Genomic DNA, 25,877 nt, shown 5'->3' with positions numbered 1-25,877 from the left:
AGTGAAGTCTCCATTTGCTTTTTGCACAGGAAGGATAGTTGTGTTCCTCTCAGCCTCTTAACTTTAACTGGTCAGTCTCCCATTCTTTACATTTACTGGTTTTCTTTCTTGGGGAAGACATGAGCTTATCTGATTTCACTTATGCTGGGGTAAATCAGGAGTAACTTACACTAGTGTAAAATGGTGCAAGTAAAATCAGAATTGAGTCTGACAAACTAGCATACATCCTCTTTCATTTTCTTGTCTTGTGAAAAGAGGTTAAAATTTCTGGTGGTTTCTAAATTTGATCTTTCTTGGGATAAATGCTGTAACCATTATACTCATGTTTGGTTGTTTCTCCCCTCTCCCCTTTCCTCCTTTTTTTCTATTTGTATTTTATTAGAAAAATCAGTAACAAAAGGCAAAACAAATGTTGTAACCAAAGATCTTTCACTATATTGTTCCATAACAATACTGTGAAACTTTGTTGTAGTGTTGATTTTTATTTTAAACGGACCCAAAATAAATACTTAATGTTGCAATCAACAAATTTAGTTCTGGGCGAAAACCAGAGACCCACTACATTCTCCACCTTAATTCTTGAAAAAACAGCAACAGTCAAAGTCCACTCTTGACAAGATGAGCTATATCAAGGGTTATATGTACTCTGATCAACACAGAACCAATCACACATGCACAATGCATATTAAGAAAACATCTCGGTAGCTGAACCAGTTTCAGGATATTTTTTTCTTCCTGTGATCGTTTTTTACTTTCTCCTGAGGTTAAAGGGATACATGTGGATTAAAAATCATAGATTAAAACTGAAAGACTTGAAAAAGTCTGGTTTTTTTTTTTTTTGTAACATAGGTAAGAATTTTGTTCTTTAAAATATTACTAGTTTTTATTATCTACACAGTTTCTTACTTTTTTAAATATTGTTTTGCAGCTTGGGAAATGAAACTAAGGTTCCATCTTCGCTATGAATGCATCTATCTCCCTGATTTGTGTCTAAAGCTTTAGCATAATCCTAGAAACTTGGTTAGGTCCTATCCACTGTTTCCTTTTGTCTAAAAAAATCTGTTACCGTCTCAAAGAAGGAGATCAGGTTGGTTTGGCACGATCTACCTTTTGTAAAACTATGTTGTAATTTTGTCTCAGTTACCGTTGACCTCAATGTCCTTAACTACTTCCTCCTTCAATTTTTTCCCCAAGAATTTGCACATTACAGATATCAGACTAACAGGCCTGTAGTTATCCAGATCACTTTTTTTTTCCCTTTCTTAAAAATAGGAACTATGTTAGCAATTCTCCAGTCATACGGTACATCCCCTGAGTTTACAGATTCATTAAAAGTTTTTGCTAATGGGCTTGCAATTTCATGTGCCAGTTCCTTTAATATTCTTGGATGGAGATTATCTGGACTCCCCAATTTAGTCCCATTAAACTGTTCGAGTTTGGCTTCTACCTTGCGTATGGTAATATCTACCTCCATATCCTCATTCCCATTTGTCATCCTGCCATTATCCCTAAGCTCCTCATTAAAGACTGAGGCAAAGTATTTGTTTAGATGTTGGACCATGCCTAGATTATCTTCAACCTCCACTCCATCCTCAGTGTTTAGCGGTCCCACTTCTTGTTTCTTTGTTTTCTTCTTATTTATATGACTATAGAATCTTTTACTATTGGTTTTAATTCCCTTTGCAAGGGAAAACTCTGCATGGCTTTTGGCCTTGCTCACTTTATCCCTACATGTTCTGACCTCACTAAGGTAGCTTTCCTTGCTGATCCCTCTCATATTCCACTCCTTGTAGGCTTTCTGCTTTCTCTTGCTGCAAGATTTCCAAACTGATGGGAATGCTTAGCAATACTTGTTAATTTGTAGTTCATTCTTGGAAAAGGATTTTACTTGAAGCTTCAAAACTTGCTTTTCTCTTTCACGTTTGCAATTTTTTTTTTTTTTTGGAAGTAACATTTCTCATAGTAAATGTTTTTGGTTTTAATGTATTTGAATCCCTTCTCCCCAAACATGTTGGATGTTGTGACTATTTTAATTTCTCTGTGTAAGTAATTTTGTTTTGCAATTTAAATTGCAAAAATGATTCTGATTCCTGTCATTGTCCCCTTTATGTTCTTTCGAAGTGTTTGTTACACCTTTTTCTTGTATCTTGTCTTAAATTAGATTTTGATCTCTTCTGGGCTGGGTATCTCTCTTGTGTTTGTATAACGTTTTCAGGCAGTAATCAAATTGTTATGCAGTCTTGCTGTGTAATTGCCTGCCTAAATGTATAACCAGGAAAGTTGGTCAAACCCCAGGAGAATTAATAGATTTTTTTTCCTCCCCCAGAAATGTTTCCTGTTTTTTCAACCAACTAAAATTAAACTTTCAATTTGAATTTTTTAACCAATTCTATAGTTGTCTCACGGTTTTTTCCAGTGTATGTATATGTGCGTGTCCATTTAAATAAATTAGTTTAAATACCATTTTAAAAAATAAGATTCCAGCAAGATTTGAGAACTGTACCAAGCACCTACCAGCCAAAGGACTAAATCTGCTAGCCAAAGGTCGAGACAAAAATTGAGAGGGTAAATTTCAAGTCAGTGCTGTGGTCCAAGTTCACCTCACAATCTTCAGTTGCTTGGATAGGAAAGATGGGTTTTATCTGTCCTGCTCCTAATGACTGGTGGGAGGAGAAGTTGCTACTTAAAATTTGAGATGAAGATTAAATTGGTTTCAGAACCAAAGTGAATTGTTATTGCAAGAGAGAATTTTGGGTCTGATCCCAAGAACATCCATAATTTTCACTGAAGTCCTTACAAGCTGGTTATCACCTCTCAGGATTAGGTCCTTTATGATGGAAACAAGTGTATTCTTGTGATTTTGGGGGAGGAGAAGCACCATAGCATAGAGCTTTCATTTGTTTGTTTTGTTTTTTCCCTTTCAACTAGCATGGATCCCATGGATTATGCAGAGTTTATGAAAAAAGCTGGAAATGAGAACTTCAAAAATGGAAATTATTTCTTGGCCATCAGAAACTACGATGAAGCCATACGTATGCTCTTTCAGTTATTCCAGTGGGGGATGTAAGTATTCAGCTAATGTATGTCAGAGTAAATTATAAAAGAATTTTAAAGATAAGTGATCCAGCTATCCAAGGATAGCAGGAATCAGGAACTCTTGAGCTCTATTTTCAAGTCCTGATGTTGACTCTTCTTTGTTTTTTGACAAGCCACTTAACATCCCTGATTCATTGTTTTTTCCCATCTGTAAAATGGGCATGATACTAATCAAATTACCTGAACAGGCCCAAAATAAGTATTGAGAATTATTGTAAATTAAAATAAGCGTAATTCAAACTTGAATTAAACTATTTACTATGACTGACTTGTTTTTCTTTTTTTCTTTCACTCTGATTCTTTCTATTGGCATTGGGCTAGACCAGCGGTTCTGGAACTTCATTACACCGTGACCCCCTTCTGATAAGAATTACTACACTACTCTAGGAGAGGGGACCGAAGCCTGAGCCCACCTGAGACCTGCCGCCCTGGACAGGATGGCCAAAGCCCAAGAGCTTCATCCCCCGGTAGGGGGCCTGGAACCTGAGCCCTCGGGCTTTGGCTTCATCACCGGGCAGTTGGGCTCAGGCTTCAGCTTCAGCCCCATGCCCAAGCAAGTCTAACATCAGTCCTGATGACCCCGTTGTAATGGGGTCGCGACCCACTTTGGGAACTCCTGTTTTAACTCAAGATTTAAGGACTTCAGTAACTCAGCCAGAAGTTACTATAGGAGTGGTTGGGCGAGGTTCTGTGGCTTGCAATGTGCAGGAGGTCAGACTAGATGGTCATGATGGTTCCATCTGGTCTTAAAGTCTTCGAGTCTATCTGCTGTACTTATGCTCATCGCAAAGACCAAATGCTGTAGTATCTCAGCCCCTCACACAAACTAATGGATTTATCATCACGCTATCCCTCTGAAGTAAAGAATGGAGGCATGGAGATTTTGTGACAAAGCCAGGATTGTATCTCAGCTCCTCCTCAGACCCAGTCCAATGCCTTGGTGTCTAGGTTCAGGATCTTTAGTATAAATTTTCCTAGATACTGTCTTGGGTCCACTGGTTTGGGTCAGATCGCCATCATTCAAATTATCAATATTCAAAAACCAAGTAAGAATTAAATGAATGTTCTTTCAGTTCCTCGGCTGGTATAAATTTGGTGTCCCTGGAGTTATGCCAGCTCACATCAGCCGAGGATTTAGCCCTGTATTTTTAGTTAGTGTTTCTTGGTTGCTGAAGCACACTTGCTGTCCTTACCACCTGCAGGTCACCCCCCCCAGTGTTCCACTCAGACCTTGGACCTGATCATGAACCTATCCAAATTCCTTAATTGAACCAATGTACTTTCAATATTTTCCTTCAGAGGTTAAATGAGAAAAATAGAATGCAGTCCTAAAATAGACTGTATTTCATACATATCCTGGAAAAGGTGGGATAGAGTTAAGGTGGCATGTATGATCATAACTGTATTTCTTTACTTCACCTTGTAACATTAATGTTGTTTAAAGTAGTTTTTTTCTCTATGGAATATTGTTATAAGTGATGGAATTGTGTTAACTGAATTTACAGGATCTTTATTTTCTTTCTAGAGGATATCTTTTTGTACCATAATTCTGTTTGGTGGAATAAATTGAAGAGTTTTGTCAAATTTTTGTTCACTATAAAGTACCATCTATCTCTTTAAAAAAAATTGATTTAACATTAATATGTTAATTTTCCTAGGGTTTCTCATAGAGACATGGCTGTGTTACTGTGCAACAAATCAAATGCCTTTTACAGCCTTGGTAAGTGGGAAGAAGCACATCATTGTGCCAAGGAGAGTCTCCAGTGGGATTTGTCATATGTTAAGGTACGGCATGTTTAATCCAACAGACCAGAAAAGCTTGCTAGCCTTATTATTCCAAACAAGATTCAAAATTAGTTTTAAAAAGATCAGTACACAAATACAATATCTTGTAAGAAGAAAACGAGAATAGTAACTTCAGGATCCCTAGTCAGTAGCCAAATATATATTTTTGACGTAAAAAAAAATGCTTTGTATTCTGAATGACATGAAACTAGCTTACCGTGAACCCAGGTATAAAGAAACCTTTATTAAGTGCTGTAGAATGAAATTCCCATGTTGTTTCATTGCACTATGCAAATTCCAATACAGTAAGCTGTTTTGTGAAAAATTATTTTACTATGACCCCAGTTCAGTGAAGCAATGAAATATATGCTTAAAGCCCTATGTCTAAGCCATTTAAATACTTCAACAGATACTGAAAATTGGTACAGGTCTGTCGCATCTTACTCTGGGGTTACGTTCTGCGGTCAGCGCGTAAAGTGAAAACAGCATATATTCAAAGTGACCCTTGAAAATCCCTTAAATCACCCATAAAGTATTGTATACGGCAATGAACATACAGTATATAGTAAAGACTACATATGCAAAATATAACAGTACTGTAAAAATTTACAGTATTTTTAAGAACAGACAGAAGAATGAAAGAATAAAAAATGAAAACAATACAGTACTGTAAACCTGAACAGTCACCAGTCTTGTACTGTACGCACTCCAATGATTAGTCTTCCTCTTCCCTTGACACGGCTATTATTGAGTTGTCAGGGCTTGATGTCGATCCAGGAGACGATGGGCCAGGCTTGGGTGATGGAGAGCGAGTCCTAAACGAAGTGGTTTGTTCTGGTTCAGCTCGAGAAGTTGATTGTGTAGAGTCTGCTGCTGCTGGTTGTTTTTCCTTTAAAAACATGGTGATTGGCAACTGTCGCTGTTGTCTCTTGAGCTCCTCAAACATTTCTTGGTACGGTCTCAAATAATCTGTAATACTACATGTGATTTTGAGGGTTCGTGCCATAGAGGGATCATATTCAGAAATTAAATTATTCAAGTGTTTCGCTGCTTGGAACACTTCAGAAAATTTATGAAGATTCCAAGTTTCTGGCTCTTCCTGTTCCTCGTCGTCTTCGTCTTCTGTAGACGATTTTATCAGTTCCTCTAACTCTTCGTTAGTCAATGTTTTTCTCTATGGCCCTCCAATTAATTCCTCAATTTCTTCCTCGAGGATGTCGATGAAACCATCACCACCCACTTGCCTGGCCACCTGAACAATGAGTTGCACTTCTTTATCAATTGTCGAGAAACCCTTAAAATCACTCGCACAGTCTTCCCATAGGTTTCGCCAACATGCATTGACTGTTTCAGGCTTGATTGCATCCATTGCGTGTTTAATATAAGTGATACGATCAGCAATGTTGAAGGACTTCCAACACTCCATCACATTAACATTGGGATCAGGATCCATAGTGGTAAGGATCCATGAGAATGTAAGCCTCGTGTACGTTGAAACAGCTCATGACGCCTTGGTCGAGACGTTGGAGGAGGGAGAAAGACGACTTCAACATCGTTATGCGCAAACCGGAGTGCCGCATGATGGCCAGGAGCATTGTCTACGATCAGCAACACTTTAAAGTCAAGTCCTTTTCCTTCAAGGTACTGCTTGACCTCCAGAATGAAACACTTGTGGAACCAATCCAGAAATAATGCTGCCATCACTGAAGCCTTTTTATATGATTGCCAGAACACAGGCAGGAGATTTTTGTTCTTACCTTTTAGTGCACGGGGATTTGCAGCCCTGTAGAGCAAGCCCGGATTTATTAAATGCCCAGCCGTATTGCCACAAAGTAACACAGTCACACGGTCTTTAGCTGCTTTGAAGCCAGGGGCTTGTCTTTCTGATTTAGAAATGTAAGTGCGGGTGGCATTTTTTTTCCAGAAGAGCCCAGTCTCGTCAGCATTAAAAACTTGTTCTGGAAGATAGCCCCTTTCCTCTCTGATTTTCTTTAGTTGTTTGGGGTAGGCTTTTGCTGCGTCCTCATTGGCACATGCAGCTTCACCAGTAGTCTTCACGTTTTTGAAGTTGAAGCAGTTCCTAAAACTGTTAAGCTAACCTTGACTGGCTTTGAATTCCTTCTTATCAGAAGGCTGTCCCTCTTCGGCAGGAGGTTTGAATAGCACATAGATGCTAAGAGCCTTTTCTCGCAACATGTTGCCATCAGTAGGCACACATTTACGGTTCATGTCTTCCAGCCATAAGTTTAATGCCTTTTCAGTCTTCACTAAAGTCTTGTCATGCACTTGGCTTGTCACCTTAGCAGTTACTGGAGCACTTGATGCCACGGCTTGATGAATTTCTGTGTCTCAGATCTTGATGGCACAGATGCTAGATTTGTTGCAGCCATATTTACAGGCCACATTGGCGATGGACATACCGTCTCTCAATAAGTCCAACACGGCCAGTTTTTCCTCCAGCGTTGGAACACATCGCTGTTTCTTCAGTTGAGCACCAGATGAAGTAGGTGCTTTGCGTTTAGGGGCCATGTTATACAGTACGAAAAATATGTACTGTCTTTTAAAACAGTACAGGCACAGCAGAATCTCACTCAGCGCGTCGAGATGCGCACAGTATGAGAGGCACAGGGGGACTGAGTACTGTAATGGGAACAGCAGATTTGCTTCTCCCATCTCGCAATCACTCTGGGGCAGACACACTATTGAACCTTTTTTTTTTTTTTTTTTTTTTTTTTTTTTTGGTCAACTCTCCAGGGTTACTATAGAGGAGACCCTTGACAGCAACAGCATGTCTTTAGGCCTGTGATAAGTCCCCCTCTCCCCCCAAATATTTTAGTGGGAACAGCAGATCTGCGTCTCACGGTGGTGGAATCCCCTGTTTGTTTGTTTTTTTTTCTTTCTCCCGACCGTGCAAAGCTGAAATCGCGCATGTTAAATGTGCGTAAGATGCAACAGACCTGTACTAGCTTTTTGACATAAGCACATATTCAAGAGTTTTGCTCCACTGTGAGAAGGTTGAAATATATTTGATAGCTTGTTCTTTGGTTATTTTTCAAAGTCTTGATTGAGAATTCCCTGCTTTCTTTCTAGACACTTTAATGACATTGTGAAATACAGGGGTGAGCATTTTCAGTGAGTCAGGTCCTAAGAAAATTGTGATTTTTGTGAAATGAGCATAGAACTGTATTTAGTCTCTCTTCCTCCCTGCCCCCCACCCCCCAACAGTCTTGTGCTCATAGCCTGCAGCAGCATCATATCAGAGCAGTAGTTTGACAGGGACTTGGTGGGTGGTTTTATGCAAGGCGTGGTAGCCAGCATCACTGCTGCTTGGAACCTGCTTAGCTGCAGCCTAAGCGGGGAGGCGGAGGCAATAGCAGATAGCTATATGCAACAGTCTCATGTTTGGCATGGCTTGTGGCTGATTTTATGCGAGATCCAGTAGCCAGTTACACTGCCCCTTGGAACACATGCTGCAAATTGCACTGGGCACAAGACCAGCATGCACTGATGCCCACCTCTGCCTCTCTGCTATTGGAAAAAATCTCAGCAGTCTGGGGGGAACTCGGCAGTTGATTTTTATGCGAAAGAATGCAACAGTGACCTTCCATTGCATCTGAAGAAGTGTGCTTTTTACCCCACGAAAACTTATGCCCAAATAAATATGTTAATCTTTAAGGTGCCACCGGACGCCTCATTGCTTTCGCTGACTGAATCCCATGCATATTTTGTGAAATTCACTACTTGGCCTGTGACACTGCTGTGAATTTTATTTTAAAAAAATCTGTGATTTTTCTTGGGGCCCTACCAATGAGTGCCAACGTCATATTTATTCTTACAGAATTCTTTGAGTGTAATGAGCTGAGAGAGTAGTATTACAAACCACACATGAGGTACATTTTGGGGCATAAGTAATTTGGGACTAGAAAATGATGTTTAGCTTTATAATGAGAATCTCTAAATATTTTTGTTTACAAAATTTGATTTGATTTCCAAAAGATATTGGGCCTTCAGAGACTAAAACATCATATTCAGATGCCCACAATATTTTCCAGCTTTCTTCTGTAGATATGTGAGTAATTCTCTCAACTATTTAAAATGTTGATAACTTTGTATGTAGTTAGACCAGATCCTGCAAGTCTTATTCAGGGAAAAAGTCCCATTGTAAAGTTACTGATAGTTTTCCATAGGGCTTTCAGAAATGGGCTCCTAATCTCCTAAAATTAGAAGTAACAAGATTTGATGACAATGTTGTTGTCGTGTTTTTCCACTAGGGCTACTATAGAGCTGGCTATTCGCTGTTGCAGTTGTCGAGAACTCATGATGCAGTTATTGCATTTTCTCGTGGTTTGAATCTTCTGTGTGGTTCTATGGATCAATCTCAAATTGCTGATTTTATAGTTGGAATCTTCACAAGTGTTAACGGTAAATTGGATTGAGACTTGTATTTTATTTAGACTCATTTAATAGGGACAGGACAGTTGAGGGGCTTGTGTATAGGATTTTGAGCCATTCTTCCTGGAATAGTGAATTTGGTGTCTACCGACCAGGATCAGATTTGAAAATTAACAACATCTGATAGCTGTATGGTGGCCACTGTAAATGGGAGGGATCATCTTAATCCTGTTTATAGATGAGGAATATCGACATTCCCATAACACCACCACTGCCACGTACATGAATGAGCTGTCACACACAGGTGCCCCAGTTGTGTTACAGTTAGAACTGGTTGAATTTTTTCATAAAAAAATGAAAAGTTGTGTGGAAGAAGAAAAACTTCGTGAAACCATGAAATTTTTTTTTAAATTACTGCTATTTGAAAAATTTTTGACAGAAAATGTTTACAAAAACAGTTCAGTTTGTTCCTTTGCCAAGTTTAGTCAAATTTTTTTTAGTTTGTTGCTGATTTTGATTGGTCATCTGCCACTTTGAGGGATTTATTCAAAATATAAAAATGTCTTTTTAAGAAAAGTTAGATTTAAAAAAAATGGAAAAATTGTTTGCTGAAAATAATTCTGCAGATTTTTTTTTAAAAAATCAGTCCATTTACAACACTATTGGATGGAAAATGTTTTCAAGTGGTTGGGAATTCCCATTATTTTAGTGGGAGGGTAAAGGAGGAGAAGTGATAGTGGGTTTTAGCCAGCTCTAATTATAATATGGTTTGGTTGGGTCTCAGAAAACTTGGATTACCTGGGAGGCAGCACAAGACTGGAGGAAAAGCAAATGTAGAACTGATTTTGCAATAAAAGAAAGAAGATTGATCCTTGCAATTGCCACTTTTTAACTTTAACTGCCATCCCTAGTAAAATAATAGAACAGATATCCTGAGGAACAATCACAAAATGTTTAAAAGGGAAACACAGCCGAGAGCAGTATGAATCTTCCCAGGTAAACTTGCTTGCCTTTTTGGACAGAATTACAAAATTAGTGGATGTAAAGAATGCAGTAAGTTTAATTCAGAATGGCTTGGAACGAATACTGTCATTTATATTAAAAACTGGCCAAAAGACTTAGATCCAAAGCCCATTGAAAGGGAATCTTTCCATGAATTTACTGGGCTTTATAGCTTAACAATATATGCAATGAGTTTAACTAAGTGCAGTCTGGAGATTTAGGGCCTAATTTTTCTGAGATTCTGAGCAACCACAGCTCCCACTGACGTCAGCTGGAGTTACGGATGCTCAGCAGTTGTAACATGGATTGTAATGTGGTACAGTCTTAGCTAATGTCTCTATTAATGACTGGGGAAGGAATGACAGCATGTCAGTGAAATGTGCAGTTGCTACAAAAATGGGCTGGTTTGCAAACACAGGACAGAAAAGGTGGACCTGGAGAGTAAAATAAATAAATATAAGCAGAAAATCTCAAAATGAGATTAGTCTATAGTACGTGTAAGCCAACGTGTCCCGGGAAGAATAATTAGAAATGCTCACTCAGTGGGAAGCATTAATACTAAAAGAGACCTGCAGTGGCAGTGAGCAGCCAATTAGACTTGAGTTTGCAATCTTATCTGGTAGCAGAGCACCTGTTCTATTTTGGGCTGCATAGTCCAAGTCATACTACAGAGCTGGAGAATAGTCCTCTACCGTTCTGGTATGACACACACAAACAAATTGTGTCAAACCGAAGGGAATTTATAAATGAACATTACAAATGATTATGGAGCGGAGGTGATATGGAGGTATAAGGAGAACAATACAAAGGACTGACCATGTATATCTTGGTCAAGCAAGACTTGTGGGGATATAACTTCCCCACATATATGAATGATGTAAGCACCAGGGAAGGAAAGTAATCATTTAATAATACTTAGCATTTTTATGGTATTATCAAAGCACCATACATTAACTGATTAATTTATACAACATTCCTCTCCCCCAAGCATTTTGTGGATGGGGAAGGTGAAACAGAAAGGTGAAGTGTCTTGCCTAAGGCCACAGAGAGTCAGGGAAGAGCCAAGACTAGAACTTAAGACCGGATGAATCATAATGCCGAATGTACTGGTTTCTTCCAGCCCACGCAGCTTTCCTTGTCAGTGAGGCAGATCAAGGAATAGCTCGGAGTAATGAAGAAAGAGAGAATTTTCGGCTTAACATCAGGAAAAACTTACAGTGAGATGTATTAAGTTGTGGAATAGTCTCCCAGAGCAAATGAAAGAAACGGCTGTGATGGCAGCAGTGGGAAGAGGGAAAAAAAACACATGCGAAAGGATACTTGGCTTTTCCCATCTCACTAACTACTTATTTCTGTGGCAGAGTCAGACCCCTCTCTCCCAAGATCCTACATTCCCTCCTCCACTGTTGCTCAGTGGTCTGGTTTACGAGCTTTGCCTGAGAGAGCCCAAGGGTATGCCATCTGGTTTCCGGCAATGCCTCTTTCTCACTTGCTTCGTACACTCTCATTCCTGTTTTAGTCAGTAAGTCAGTCACTTACATCAACGTCTCTGTTCATACACATAAGTAGAAAAACTGGTGGAAGGTTTTAGATTTTTTTGGGCTTCAGAGATTTTTCAAAAGCAAATGATTAATTTCACATTGTTCATGAAATCTGTGGCACCTTAAAATAATGCACCCTTACTAATTGTTGAGTAGACATCTTATTAGTATTAGTTATGTGAAATGTATCTTCTAATTTAAAATGTTTCAATGTATTAATCACTACTGAAGAATTGACCATATGAAATGAATTGCTGTACTTGGAGAGCACAGCTTGTAAAAGTTGCATATGCTAACCACTTTTCTTAAGCTTCTTTTTTTATTTTCTTAGGTGAAAAATATATAGCACCATATTTTCTTTCTATTTTCAAGAACATTTTGAATCAAGGATTTGATGCATTAGTTTGGCAGGTGGTAATAGAAAAATTAGCCAAGAAAGGAATGTGGCAGGTAAGTTTATTGCCGTGTCAGGAATATTAGTTAATCTGCTTATTTTTTTTCAATAATAAGCTTTGAATTTTCTTATTGCTTTTTAAATCTGAAATTATTGTTCCCCTGTGCAAATGTCTTGATTTTTAGAATTAGAAAAAATAGAAACTGAGTAGAAAATAGTTTTCTAAAATTCTCTTTCCCTTTTGAAAGGTACACAGTCAACTTCAAAAACTTATTTGTTTCTTTTTGCTTATTGTGGTTACAAGACACTTCAAATGACTGTAATTGAAAGAAATTTAGAGGAAAAAAATATTTATCTTAGTTTGCATTTATGGTCAGTTTTACTGTTTCTTTGGTATGACCAGCCAGTCTTCTGATCTGTGTGGGTCTTTAACCCAGCAACAGAGAAGTGGAGAACAAAAATAGGAATATATATGATTGCTAAACAGCAAAAACTAGCTAGAAAACTCACTAGCAGGTGTGTAGTGTCTGAAATTAATTTAATTCTCACTTTTGTTAAGATTTGAAGTTGATGGTACTTCTTTAAATTCTGAATGACGTAATAACCATCTAGACAGATCATGTAATGCAGTGATACTCTGACTGAGGCTTGTGAGCTGCAAGTGGCTCTTTAATGTATGTGTTCTGTGGCTCTTGGCAGCACGATATTAAAACACTGTGTGATTTAATTATTAACCAGTCAGGATGCTTTTGCTATGTTGTTAAGCAGTTGTAGTTGATACAAGAATAATACTTGGTCAGTCATTTTGCTATGAGAATGATATACATAAACTAAACATTTCCCCGTCATACTGCTTAAATATGAATATATAGCACTATAGTAAATGAAACAATGAAGTCACACTACCATGGCTCTTTTGGGTAATGTTGATCTCTAATTTGGCTTCTGAACCGCTGAGGCAGTGTTTTCTCAAACTGAGGTCACCATTTGTGTAGGGAAAGCCCCTGGCCGGGCCGGGCTGGTTTGTTTACCTGCTCCGTCTGCAGGTCTGGCTGATCACTGTTCCCACTGACTGTGGTTCGCTGCTCCAGGCCAATGGGCGCTGCTGGAAGCGGCATGGGCCGAGGGACTTACTGGTCACCGCTTCCAGTAGCCCCCATTGGCTTTCAGTGGTGAACCGCAGCTAGTGGGAGCCGCGATTGGCCGAACCTGTGGATGGGGCAGGTAAACAAACTGGCCCGGCCCGCCAGGGGATTTCCCTATGCAAGTGGCGACCCCAGTTTGAGAAACACTGCACTGAGGTCTGAGTAGCACTGTTTCCTGCTTCAGAGCACCAGCTGAATCTTAAGTAAACACATGTTGCCGGAGAGATCCTTTTGTCACTGAAGATGCTGGAGCATAAACACAATGGCAAATGCTGCAGCCTGTAGTGACTTGTGCGTGATGAGAAGCTCAGGTGGGGAAAAGTGTTTGATTTGGCAAAGGATTTAATGAATGAGAAGACAAAGGAAGCTTTAATATTTTGAGAATCTGATAGGTCATCACAAACGATAGTAATAAAAAAATATATCTGTAGAGAGCACTGGTCAGATTTTTCCCTTTAAAGTTTGTTTAAATGCATCAACAAACATTAAAATGAGTATCTGAATGCTTGTAGGCTCATAAATATTTGTTTTTCCTAGTCCTTGATGTTGGTGGCAGCTGAGAGAGGCAAGTTGCCGAGAAATCTGAGAGTCACTCATTTATCACTGAAGGATCTTTTTGAGGTACAGTGCTGTCGCATGTATTTTATTTAACAAGATGACTATCTTTTTTTCTTTTTTTCACAGTCGTTTTACTAAATGGCTTAATATTCTGTGAATAAGAGTGAGCACAGATTAAACAGTTTGTAAAAATATGTCATTAGTGCTGGTCAAAACATTTTGTCTGAAATTGTCTCCTTCTTTGTCAAAAATATTAGAATTTTTTCAATGAGCTGTATAATACACTAATTCTGTAACAAAAAATAAGAGTCTTGTTTGTATCAGCTTTGGTAACCAGCACTATACAATCAAGTTGCTAAATCAGTTGTGAGAGTGTGGCAGCTGCCTTTACCCTCAGATGACATATCCATAGACTTGCTGTTCCCTTCCTTGTGAAATCTCACAGATTCTGCTGCATTTGAGGTCTTTCAAAGCTTTATCGCAGCAGGGAAGATCTCTGTCTACAAACTCTGCAGTCCCGATCCTGTTTTCATTGACTTTAATGACCACTTTCCCATTTTCTTCAGCAGTGCAGGATCAGACACTGTCCATGGGTTATCTCAGTTTCAAAGAAACCACAAGAGGGCATAATTTAACATCCCCTGTCATATGACAGGTACTAATCAATGAGTTGCAATTGCAAAGGCAAAGCAGGGGCTACAGAATCTGTTTTGAATTATGAAACACGCCATCCATAGGTTTTCTGATTTGTTTTTTTTGTTTTGTTTTTTGGTTTTGTGTTTTTTTTTTTTAAAACCTAAATCAGGTCACTTATGTCTCATCTAGCTGTTGTGTGCAAATTGTGCAATATGGTGTTAAAAGAGAGGATTAAAAACCTTCTGCTGTGGAATTGTACTGAACCTGCTGTTGATGTGAGTTTTTACAGTGAGCTTATGCTTAAGGTTCTCTTTGTACTGCTGTTAAATGCCTCATCTTCAGTGATTTGAATTCAGATATTGAAAAGTATAAGAAAATATATAGGTTAGGGGACTATAAAGTAAGCTCTGTACAGTTACATTTACTGGCTAAAAGTTTAAGCCTGTAGTAGGGTATATCTGACGGGATGTGACAGATTGCCATATATCCTGTAATTCAACAGCACAGTTAGTATTTTTACTGTACATCTTTGAAACTGGGGCTGTTTTTTACTCACATTAGTGGAAAGCTGTTCCATGGATGGTGCAGGGAAGAGGAGAAGCCCTGAGAAGGAAGGGAAGACAAAACTAAATGTAAAGATGTTTAACCACATCAGCTAATCATAGCTTTTAGTTGCCAAGGAAAAAAATTGTCTATGTTTAATTAATGTGAATGGATTAGAGGACTTTTTATAAAAGGCCCATGATCTAGGAGCCATACTTCTCAGATGGACGAACTGAAGCCTACAGATAGAAATGCTGTATAAGGCTGTGTTCCTTACTAGCATGATGATCATTATGAAATAATACAGATTGTCATGTTCCTTTTACACCTCTGGCGTTTAGGGCAGCAGCGAAGCTCCTCCACTCCTGTCTGTTTCTGGCAAGTCTTTCAATGGTTCCCTAGCTGTGCCCTAGGTTTTTCAGCTCGGCTTCCACAGCAATTCATTATGCTGTTTTCGGGCAGCCTCGTTTTCGCCTGCCTTCAGGTGCCCATCTTATTGCTACTACGGTGATGGAATCGGTTTCTATCGGAAGAACATGACTAATCCATCCCCTGGCAATGATGGTGCTCAGATCTTCTTGGCTGCACTGTGTCAACAGATCTTGGTTTGAGATTGTTGTGGGCCAAAAGATACGGAGGATTTTTCTGAGGCAGGTTATATGGAATTAGACATGTCATACTTTCTCCCCAGCATTCTGCACTATAAAGTAGTGTTGAAAGTATGCAGCTCTGATAAATCTTGAGTTTGGTTTTAGTGTTGTAGTTTGATGATTTCCAGACCGTGTTTAAGCTCCTGAAGGTGTTCCTGGGTTTACTGATTTTTGTTCCGGATGTCCTGACTTGTTCCACTATCCTGGCTGTTGGTGCTACCAAAGTATGTGAATGTTTCTACATTGGTGAGAACATAATCCTCTATCCTTACTGGTGCTGGTGAGGCAATATTAAAAGTCATGATATCTGTCTTATTGCGGTTGATTTTCAGTCCCGATTTGCTGTCTGAATGCATTGAGTCAAGTTGTTTTTTCTTGATATGGTGTTGGGTATGTGATAGGAGAGCGACATCATCTGCGAAGTCCAGGTCTTCAAGGGATGAGAAGAGTGTCCATTTAATGCCTCTTGGCATGTCTTCTGTTGTGTGGTGCATTACCCAGTTGATGGCAGTGTTGAAGAGGATTGCAGACATGACACACCCCTATTATACTCCTGTTTTGACTTCAAAACTGAACTCACTGTGATCAACACTGCACGTAAAGTTGAAATAGAAGCTTTTGATGACATTGGTTATACAGAAAGGAATCCCATATGCCTGCAGAATGTGCCATAGGCTGGTCCTGTGAATGCTATCAAAGCCTTCTCAAAGTCTATGAAACGTATGTAGAGTTGCCATTGCCATTCTAAGCGTTGTTCTATTATGCTTCGTAGAGTGAAGATCTGGTCTGTGCATCCGTGCCCTTTCCGAAAACCAGCTTGCTCTTTTCTGAGAATGGTATCAGCTGCCTCTGATATACCCTGGACTATAATCTTATAGAATACTTTGCTTGGCACAGATAAAACTGTGGTACCACGCCAGTTATTACAGACACTGAGAGTTTCTTTCTTCGGTATCTTCACTGTAGCCCCATTGGTCCACTCATCTGGCACTATTTCCCTTTTCCAGACTGATGTAAATAGAGGTGCCAGGATAGATGCTGCTAATTTAGGATTTACCTTGAACAATTCTGCAGTCAAGTTTATCCTTGCTAGGAATGTTCCCGTTTTTAAGGATTTGATGGCTCGAATGATCTCTTCCTTAGTTGAGGTGTCTGTGTTGATATCAAGTTTTCTTTCACATATGTAAAGTAATATATCTCTCTATTTCTTTGTTATCAGAAATATGTCCTGTTTGGCCATTATGAGAGAATGGAAAGGGTACCAGAGTTGGTAGAGTGGCTGATCACCATTGGAGCAAATGTTGGGAGCATTGGAGCGTACCCACTTCATGCAATCATCAACCTCTGTATCAAAGCAAGTGAGTGACATCCCATGTCAGCATAAAACAAAAGCGACTGTAGTCAACCTACAGAGAATTTACAGATAAAGCTCATATTTAACAATCTAAAGTAAGCTCAAATCCAAAATATATAATCTTCCATAGCTTTAGTCATTTTTTTTAAAGAGTAATTACTTGAACTGTGTGTCCAGTTCATGTGTACCTGGGAGTCCTGTGAGCCTAATAATGGCCCTGTCTTCTTTGATTCAACCCTGAAGTGTAAGTGATGTGACCATCTCAGACCCTGAATGTGTCAGCTCTGAGAAACCTGTCTGGGGATCAGGGTACATGTTTAAAATTTGCGGGCCAAATTCAAAGCTGCACGTGTTAGGGCAAAATTTGGTTATTTATCTCCAACAATGCAGCTGGCACTTGTCACCATTTGTTGCTTGGTATTTTACGCTATACTTTCCTCTCTGTCACCCTTAACTTTTAAAGAGAAAGTCTTTGATAGCTTGTCTGCCCACCTTTGGCAAGGGTGCGCGGGAGCAATAATTCCCCCTATCCTGTCCTAACAGGACAAAGTATGCTGTTTAATAACATGTGGTTTTAATTTATAATCATTTCAGAAGGGAACCATCTTTTCACATGGCTACTAGATAAGATACCAGACTTGAAGGATAGGATCAACCAGCAAGACCAGGATGGTTGCACAGTCTTGCATGTTGTGGCCTCTCATTCCAGTGGATATCCTATGAAACGTATGTAATTCAAAATGGACTTTTTCATCATCATGAGCTTTTGTTTTTTATGGCGAAAGAAAAAAACTCCAAACATTGATATTCTTTATTTCATGCAAAGAAGGAGAATGACAAAAGACTTGCAGGCTCAATGTGCATTTATAACTATAGCAAATATAGCAGAACTTAAAAAATTGTAGGGCGCTGTGTTGGTGGACAATTTCTTTGTCTTTTTGCATAGTTATTCTGTGTAAGGTCTTTTATTTTGGTTGGTGGATTAAGATTTAGCCACAACTTGCTGCAATGTATTTATATTTTTCTTGGTCCATTTACGTATTGATGCTCTCAGAAATTAAAAGAAAATTAGGCCTCAGACTAGTCTGAGTTTCTCACTTGCAGAGGATAACCAAATAAAAACTTCCCTTGATGTCAGTAGCAGTGTGTCTTGGCTTAGACATGTAAACTTTAGGGAGCTGCTTTTCTTTAGCATTCTTGTGGGGGTCAAATAGCCCTGCCATCTCTGTGGATGCTTTTATCTTATAACTATAGAAACCTAGTTTGCTTTTTATTTGCATTTCTTAATAAATCTACTGGGTGGAAACAGGAAGTAAGCATCAGTCCTGAAGTGACCCTAGGCTTTTTGTTCATTAAACACAGTGGCATTCTGGGGCCTCCCTGTATGAGTCTCATTCAGACTATTTAATTTAGTTTTGCTGTAGAGGGGTCACATTTCTTCTCTCACAGCTATTCCATCTGTTGCACAGCAAGCACAGTTCTTGCGAAGCAGATAATGGAAGACATTTCAGAGCCATCTCGCTGACAAAACTCAGTTAAAATAACATGAATGGCAAGGCACACGTGTATAAAAGCAAGAGAACTGTGTTGAGCGTGCCAAGGTGTCTCACTTCTTCCCATCCTTTTCTTCTCCAAGTTTTGCCTGGTATTCTAGCAAGCGAGACATGTACAGTGATTCAAGTTGTTAAACTTGCAGTTGTGTCTGAGGAAAGTGGAAATAATCTGATGCAGCTTTCCTAGCAATCATTTTATGCTCCTTTCACTTGCCTGGCTGGTCCTTTGATGCTCCGATGCTCCTCCTCACTGTTCTTTGACTATGATTTATAGCACGTGTTCAGCTGTTTGAGGCAAAGAGAGTACATCTCCTTCTATCAGGGTAGCACAGTGCCCATCATAATGGAATGTGACAAAGTGAGACAGGAGTATAGAGCCTTGTGGTATATTAAAGATATTGTGTCAAGTGTCAAATCAGAATGTATATTTTGGGGTTTGGCCAATTGTGTGTGTTCTGCAGTGTTTTAGAGGCAGTTAATATTAGGATACTAGCTTCCATTGAAGAGAATGGTAGTACTGTCATATTTATCAAAATGGAGATAATGTATGCGACAAGGCTTGTTATTAGGTGGTAATATTATTATGTCACTCCTGATACGAAAAAAACCTAGTGACTAGCTATGGTTTCATGCTAAGTACCTTAGATACTTTTGAACATGCTTTCCTCTTTCACCAACCAACCCACCAAACTGAAAAAAACCAAACCAAAAACATAAAACCCAACATCAGAAATACATCCCCCCCCCAAATCCCCAAAACAAATTGATAAAATGCATTGTTTTCTCTAAGGACCAACTCCAAGTATAACAGCTTCTGTAAAATTGAGCTGTTCTTTCTTTGGTTAAAAACATTTGAAACCATGGCAGTGATTTTTCTTTTATTCTGGACAAGAGGATAGTGCTAACTCTTTACTGTATTTATTTTATGTTTCAGGTCAGATAGAAAATGTGCAGATGCTCCTAAATGCTGGGGTGGACCCCACTATTCCAGACACACAAGCAAGGTGTGCTGCAGATATCTTGAAAAAAAAACAAAAAGTTCAAGGCAGTAGATATAATCAACAGTCACTTAGCAAGACATGCTGCTTCCTCTAAGGAATCATCAGGTACTGATTGCTTCCCTCATTTTAAATGACATTCTTCATGTACAGAAATGTTACACTTCTCATAGGTTGTAATAGGTAAGTTTTTATAGGGTTCTTCTCTGGTGGAAGTGTATCAAAGTGTGCTATTTTTGTCACCCGCCTCCCTTTTGTCCTCTGCATCAAGTTAGACATCTTGTCCATGTCTACAAAGGCCCCTGCTGACATTTCCAACTTCTTACTGCACCATCCTGAAGCCTCTCTGCTCTGCTGGTGATGCCTTTTTGATGCCCTGTTGTCTGCTTCTCCTACAGCCACCTCTGTGTTTTTTTTTCCAACTGCCTTTGATGCACAGAATGCCCTTTTAGCCTTGACCTGCTGAATTATTACTTTGGCCTCGTACAGATTCCTCCTTAAGTCTTGCTGCTTCGTGATGAATCCTAACATCATTGTTTTTATTAAAAAAAAATAAATAAATAAAATTCTACCACCAAGTTGTTCACATCCAAACTGAATTATTGCTGCAACTATTGTTCATTTCATGTTCCTTCCCCTCTCTAATGTTAGTCAGCCCCTCTCATTGCCTCCTATGCAAAAACCAGTTCCCAGTCCTGAGAAACGCTTACTTATGTGCTTAGCTTTGAGCATCAGTGAGACTACTCATCTGCTTAAAGTTACATATGTGCTTAAATAGTTGTGAAAACTCTTTTGGGTCATATCTTCCTATTTATTATGAAGTGTTCACTGTGCTTCTGGGTGCTATAGAAATGATAACCTTCAATTTTTTATAGTCCTAAAATTGCAATGGAATGAGATACAATAGCTTTTGTGAAGCTGAGGCTAAGACTAGAGACTGAGGACTCATTCTTGTTCTCTGTTATGTGTAAATGCAGCTATTGTGCCTCTTTTAGCCAGTTCTGTAGATGATTTTTCCAAGATTGGAACTCAGTTTGACCTGTCATCATTGAACAGGCTCAAATGCTGTTGGGAACTGCCAAATTAAATTCACTTAGATGTCTGGATGAAGAAGACACACATAATTACAGTATAAAATTAATGAAATAAAAATCGTATCTGATTAGGATCTAACACTCTAGAACAGTACCTTACCATTCCATAATGTTAGCAACTGGAAAGAGAACTGGATCCTTTTTGACTGTTCTCCTTTCAATAAAGGAAAACATCCTGACCTGTTACATCCATCTACCAGGGAGCAAGAAGGACAAAAAGGATGAGTTCTGCTGCTGGTATTCATAGCCTAACCCACACACTTCCTCTTCTGATCTTTTTGTACTCTTCTGGTCCTCATTTCCGTTTTCATGTACATGTTCCAGCTGGAAGAGGAAGAGAGAAATGATAGAGAGAAAATAAATTCAGTTGAAACTCATTACAGATTAACCAAGTGAGAATTGAAGGATCTAATTCCATTTCTCCACTCAGATTGATTATCAGGTCCCATTATTAGATCCTATGTTACAGAGACTGCTTTTTTAAAAAAAATAGTACCAATTTGTAAAATTAGGTATTCTATAATGGGTCACATAGTCATTAGTGCAATTCATCTGGGCTTTCTATAAAAGAAAAACTTGGAGAACATTTAGGGAAAGGATCCTGTGAGGAGAAGCATTTGGTGTCCAGTAGCACTACAGCTATTTTCAGCACTTCAACCAATACAAAGATGAAATTCCAGATGTCCTCAGGTTGATCCTGCTTGAGTGTCTTGGAAATATGTGCTACTGTACCTGCTTTATAGGCTAGCATGCATACAGCCCCTTCAGTTTCCCATGCCTGTTTCAATGGCCATGCAGTGTAGATATGGTGGAGTTTTGGGAATGAGGCCTCTTATATTTGTAGCGCGTTTTTTTTTTTCTTTTTCCTCCCTCTAAATCAGTTTTGAATTCCCTCTCCTCATTTAGCGTTTGTTACATACCAGGCTGGGGAGATGATGTTCCTGCTGCTGGTGAGAGATTTTTCAATGGTTTGGTTACCTTCCCTCTAGGAGTGCTGTGGCTCTTTTTTGCAACCAGTTCCAATGTTGCTGCTGCTTATGCAGTCCCTCATATCTCTGGTCTGTCTTCTCATAAGCTTCAGCAAGCTCTCCGATAAAATTTTTTTTGGCAGGACTCCCACATGATCGTCATGCTAGTTTTTTCCCTTTGCCAATTTAAATAAGTGGCAGTCATCAGGCTTGGGTACTAAATTAATTGAGATGGAGACATTTGAGGAACTAGCTCCACTAGGAAGAATGTGGACAAATGGAAAAGAGTGCAGAGGAGAGCAACAAAACCGATAAAAGATTTAGAAAACCTTACCTAAAGAGGAAAGGATGAAAAACCTGGGTATATTTAATTTTGAGAAAAGAAGACTGAGGGGTGACCTGATAAGTCTTCCAATATGTTAAGGGCTGTTATAAAGAAGATGGTGATCAATTGTTTGCCATGGCCACAGAAGGTAGAACAGGAAGTAATGGGATTAATCTACAGCAGGGGTCGGCAACCTTTCAGAAGTGGTGTGCCAATTCTTTATTTATTTCCTGTAATTTAAGGTTTTGTGTGCCAGTAATACATTTTAACATTTTTAGAAGGTCTCTCTCTATAAGTGTATATTATGTAACTAAACTATTGTTGTATGTAAAGTAAATAAGGTTTTTAAAATGTTTAAGGAGCTTCATTTAAAATTAAATTAAAATGCAGATCTTATCAGTTTAGTGTGATCTTTGCCCTTGCTTTTCCTTGCTGAGTTTTCCAGTGTCTGGCATGTATTTGGGTACTTTAAGCTGCACACAGGCTTCTGAGTGATCAGTTGTTAACCAGCTCCGAGGCGGTCAGATTTCATGTGTGAAAATACCTGTCCACACAGGTATATGGATCCAAATGCTGAAAGCATTGTAAACGCAATTTTCTTCAAACGGTTAAATTTCATTGGCAGGGACATCCAGCAGGTCAGAATAGAAGCCCCATGATCTTTCTCGGTAGCTTCAAGTGCACTCCACAGATCTCCGAACTTTGATGCCCACAATTCTGAGCTTTTTAACTGAATGAGCTGCATTTCAAAATCTTCAACACCCATCCACTGAAATACAAACAAATCCAAGTCGCTTCAGTTGAACTTTTCAGGTTTAATTAGAAAAGAAAGCATTGGGCCAAAACACTGGAAATCTGTCAGAAAATTCTTATTCCAGTTCTTGCATGTACATTCCAGTCTCATCAACGCTGACAGTGTAATGTGTCGATAGCTCTTTTGTGTGTTGGAAGTAGCGGAAAGTAGAAGTTCGAATATCCCGAGAAAAAACTGCTAGTTTCACAACAAATGCTTTCCAGGCTTCGTAAAGATCCAGAACCATTTGCCCTGCACCCTGGACATAGAGGTTGAGTTTGTTTAGGTGAGCGATGATGTCAGTTAGAAACATGAGCTTACACAGCCATCTGTCATCATTCAGTTCAGGGTAGTTTTGTCTTTTTTCTGACAAAAAGACCTTGATTTGCATCAAAACTGTTTACAGAGTGCACCAAAACCTTACCACAAGTTAGCCACTGAATGTTGCTGTGGAGTGGGATGTCGTTATAAGCACTGTCCATCTCTTCTAGCAGTGCTTGAAACTGTCTGTGAGTCAAAGCAGATCGAGCAACAAGGAAATTCACAATTCGCCCCACTGTATTCATCACATTATTAAGCTCTGAATTAGAAATTTTAGCACACAAGTTTTCTTGATGGATGATACAGTGAAATTTGACTGTCGGGCCAGTTTGATCTTCAAGTAACTTTTCAAATCCCTTCTGTTTTCCGACCATGGCAGGTTCACCATCTGTTGTCGCACAAAATATTTTTCTGTTGTCAACTTCTCGTTCTTCACAACGGTTTACAAAACTTTTTCCGCTATATCTTCCCCCTTTTGCTGTGCCATGCAGGGGTTTTAGGCAACAAAGTTCCTCTTGGATTTCATCGGAAGAACAGTATCTTGCAACAACTGCCAAACGTGGAACGTCGTTTATATCCACACTCTCATCAACTGCAATGCTAAACACTGCTGTGCCTTTTTAATGCAGTCGTCTGCTTTTCCTTAATGTTTTCTGCCATTTCACTTATGTGTCTCCCAACTGTTCTGGTAGAGACAGTCAGTTCTTTTATTCTAGATATAATCATGTCTTTATCTGGCAAATCATTTGAACAAAACCTCCGAACTGCTGAGAAAAACTTTTTATATATTCCCCATGTGTAAACGGCTTTCCGTTTTTTCTGCAATGCATTGTGCAGTCTTGTAACTTTCTTCTGTATCTTGATATTTACCTACGCCTAAGCATTTAAAAACACTGCTTTGCTTCTCTGATCCTGCTACTGCCTTTTTGATCAATTTGTCTTGTGTGCTTTGTCAAGAAAGGTTTTCTCGTGCTTCGTTTTGAAAATGTTATCGAACAGTTGATATGCAACAAACAACACTTCCATAACAGAAAGCATGAACAGCACGATCCTTCTTTTGACTAAATCCAAACATGTCTGTCCAAGAAGGCTGAAACGAACAGACATCTAACTTTGCTTTCTTAGGAGCTGACTTTTTGTCAAATGTACCCCTCAACTCCACAGTGGGGAAAAAAAAATGACAACAGGGCATGCACAGGGTCAGATGCAGTACGCTGTTCCATGTGGTCTCATATAAGCAGTAAACCAGGACTTAAAAATATCTCAGTGGCCTGGAACAATTTTTAAGGTGGAGGTGCTGAACTGTGCCCTCTCTTGCCCCTGTCTGCACCCCTCGCTGCCCCAGGCTGTGGCCACAGCTGGGGGCGGCTGCAGAGCCCTGGGCTAAGGCCAGGAGCAGAGCTCCGGGCCAGCACTGGTATCCCAAACCAGCAGTGGGCTGAGCGTGGCCAGTGGCCGGGACCCTGGCTGGTTGAGGGCCGGTGGCCGGAACCCCAGACTGGCAGTGGGCTGCGTGGGGCCGGCAGCTGGCATCCCGGGCCGGCAGCAGGCTGAGTGCGGCTGGGACCCCAGCTGGCAGGGGGATGAGTAGGGCTGGCAGACGGAATCCCAGACTGGCAGCTGGTTGAGCGGCTCTGACCTATGAATCAGACCCTGCTAAGTACAGAACCTGACTTGACAGGCTTAGAATACAAACAGTAGTTCCAATAGAACACTTCAAAACTCTCTGAAGTATTTCTTTAAAATAACCACTTCCCCAGTTCTTGGGGGAAGAACAAACACATGACAAGGAAGTATTACCTGCTGGTAATTTATTGTATTTCTTTCCTTGCCTTCCTCCTCCTCCCACCATCCCAAATATATGATCTATATCAGTTTTGGAGGTAGAGTTGAGCTATTTATACAAGCAGTGTCAAGCAGTCCCTTTTTAGTCAGCTTATTTGCTGATAGGTGGGGACCCAGTGCTGTTGGTCATGATGTTTTCCTGTATAGGCTGGAAGAAGAGAAGGATGGTGGTCACTAAAGTGTATTGATAATGGTTTTGCTAAACAGAAGTTGGCAAAAAAAATTAGAGGGAATAAGGGTGGGGGATAATTTACATTTTTCTTGAAAAACAAAGAAGTTGGCTATTTGTGTTTTTGTGTTTGATGCAAACAGTTTGTTTTAGGGCTGTTGATTAATCACAGTTAACTCATACGATTAACTCCAAAAAATTAATAGTGATTAATTGCCATTTTAATTGCTCTGTTAAACAATAGAATACCTATGGAAATTTATTAAATATTTTCAGACGTTTTTCTAAATTTTCAAATATTTTGGTTTCAGTTACAACACAGAACAAAAAGTGTACAATGCTCACCTTATATTATTTTTGTTAATCATTTGTGATCAAATATTTGTAAACGAGAGATTTTTTCAGTTACGTCATACAAGTACTGTAGTTCAATCTATCATGAAAGTGCAACTTACAAACAGAGCTTTTTTTTTTTTTTGTTACATAACTGCACTCAAACAGCAATGTAAAACTTTAGAGCTGACAAGTCCACTCAGTCTTACTTCTTGTTCAGCCAATCGCTAATACAGACAAGTTTATTTACATTTACGGGAGATAATGCTGCTCGCTTCCTATTTACAATGTCACCTGAAAGTGAGAACAGGCATTCACGTGACACTTTTGTAGCTGGCATTGCAAGGTATTTGTGCCAGAAATTATAAACATTTGTATGCCC

The 25,877-nt window shown here is 39.3% G+C and overlaps 1 protein-coding gene across 1 annotated transcript in view; it reads left to right on the top strand.

Annotated features, from left to right (window-relative positions):
• TRANK1 (tetratricopeptide repeat and ankyrin repeat containing 1) overlaps positions 1–25,877 on the top strand; it is an 82,704-nt gene that overhangs the window by 9,281 nt on the left and 47,546 nt on the right. The window contains 9 exon segments of the mRNA XM_050937858.1: positions 2,929–3,063; positions 4,755–4,881; positions 9,153–9,303; positions 12,148–12,266; positions 13,893–13,976; positions 16,962–17,100; positions 17,691–17,822; positions 19,584–19,672; positions 19,674–19,755. Coding sequence (XP_050793815.1) covers positions 2,929–3,063; positions 4,755–4,881; positions 9,153–9,303; positions 12,148–12,266; positions 13,893–13,976; positions 16,962–17,100; positions 17,691–17,822; positions 19,584–19,672; positions 19,674–19,755 — 1,058 coding nt within the window.

This window comes from Gopherus flavomarginatus, chromosome 2 (assembly GCF_025201925.1).
Source record: "Gopherus flavomarginatus isolate rGopFla2 chromosome 2, rGopFla2.mat.asm, whole genome shotgun sequence".
Classification (NCBI taxonomy): domain Eukaryota; kingdom Metazoa; phylum Chordata; order Testudines; family Testudinidae; genus Gopherus; species Gopherus flavomarginatus.
This window is presented reverse-complemented; position numbering and strand designations above follow the sequence as displayed.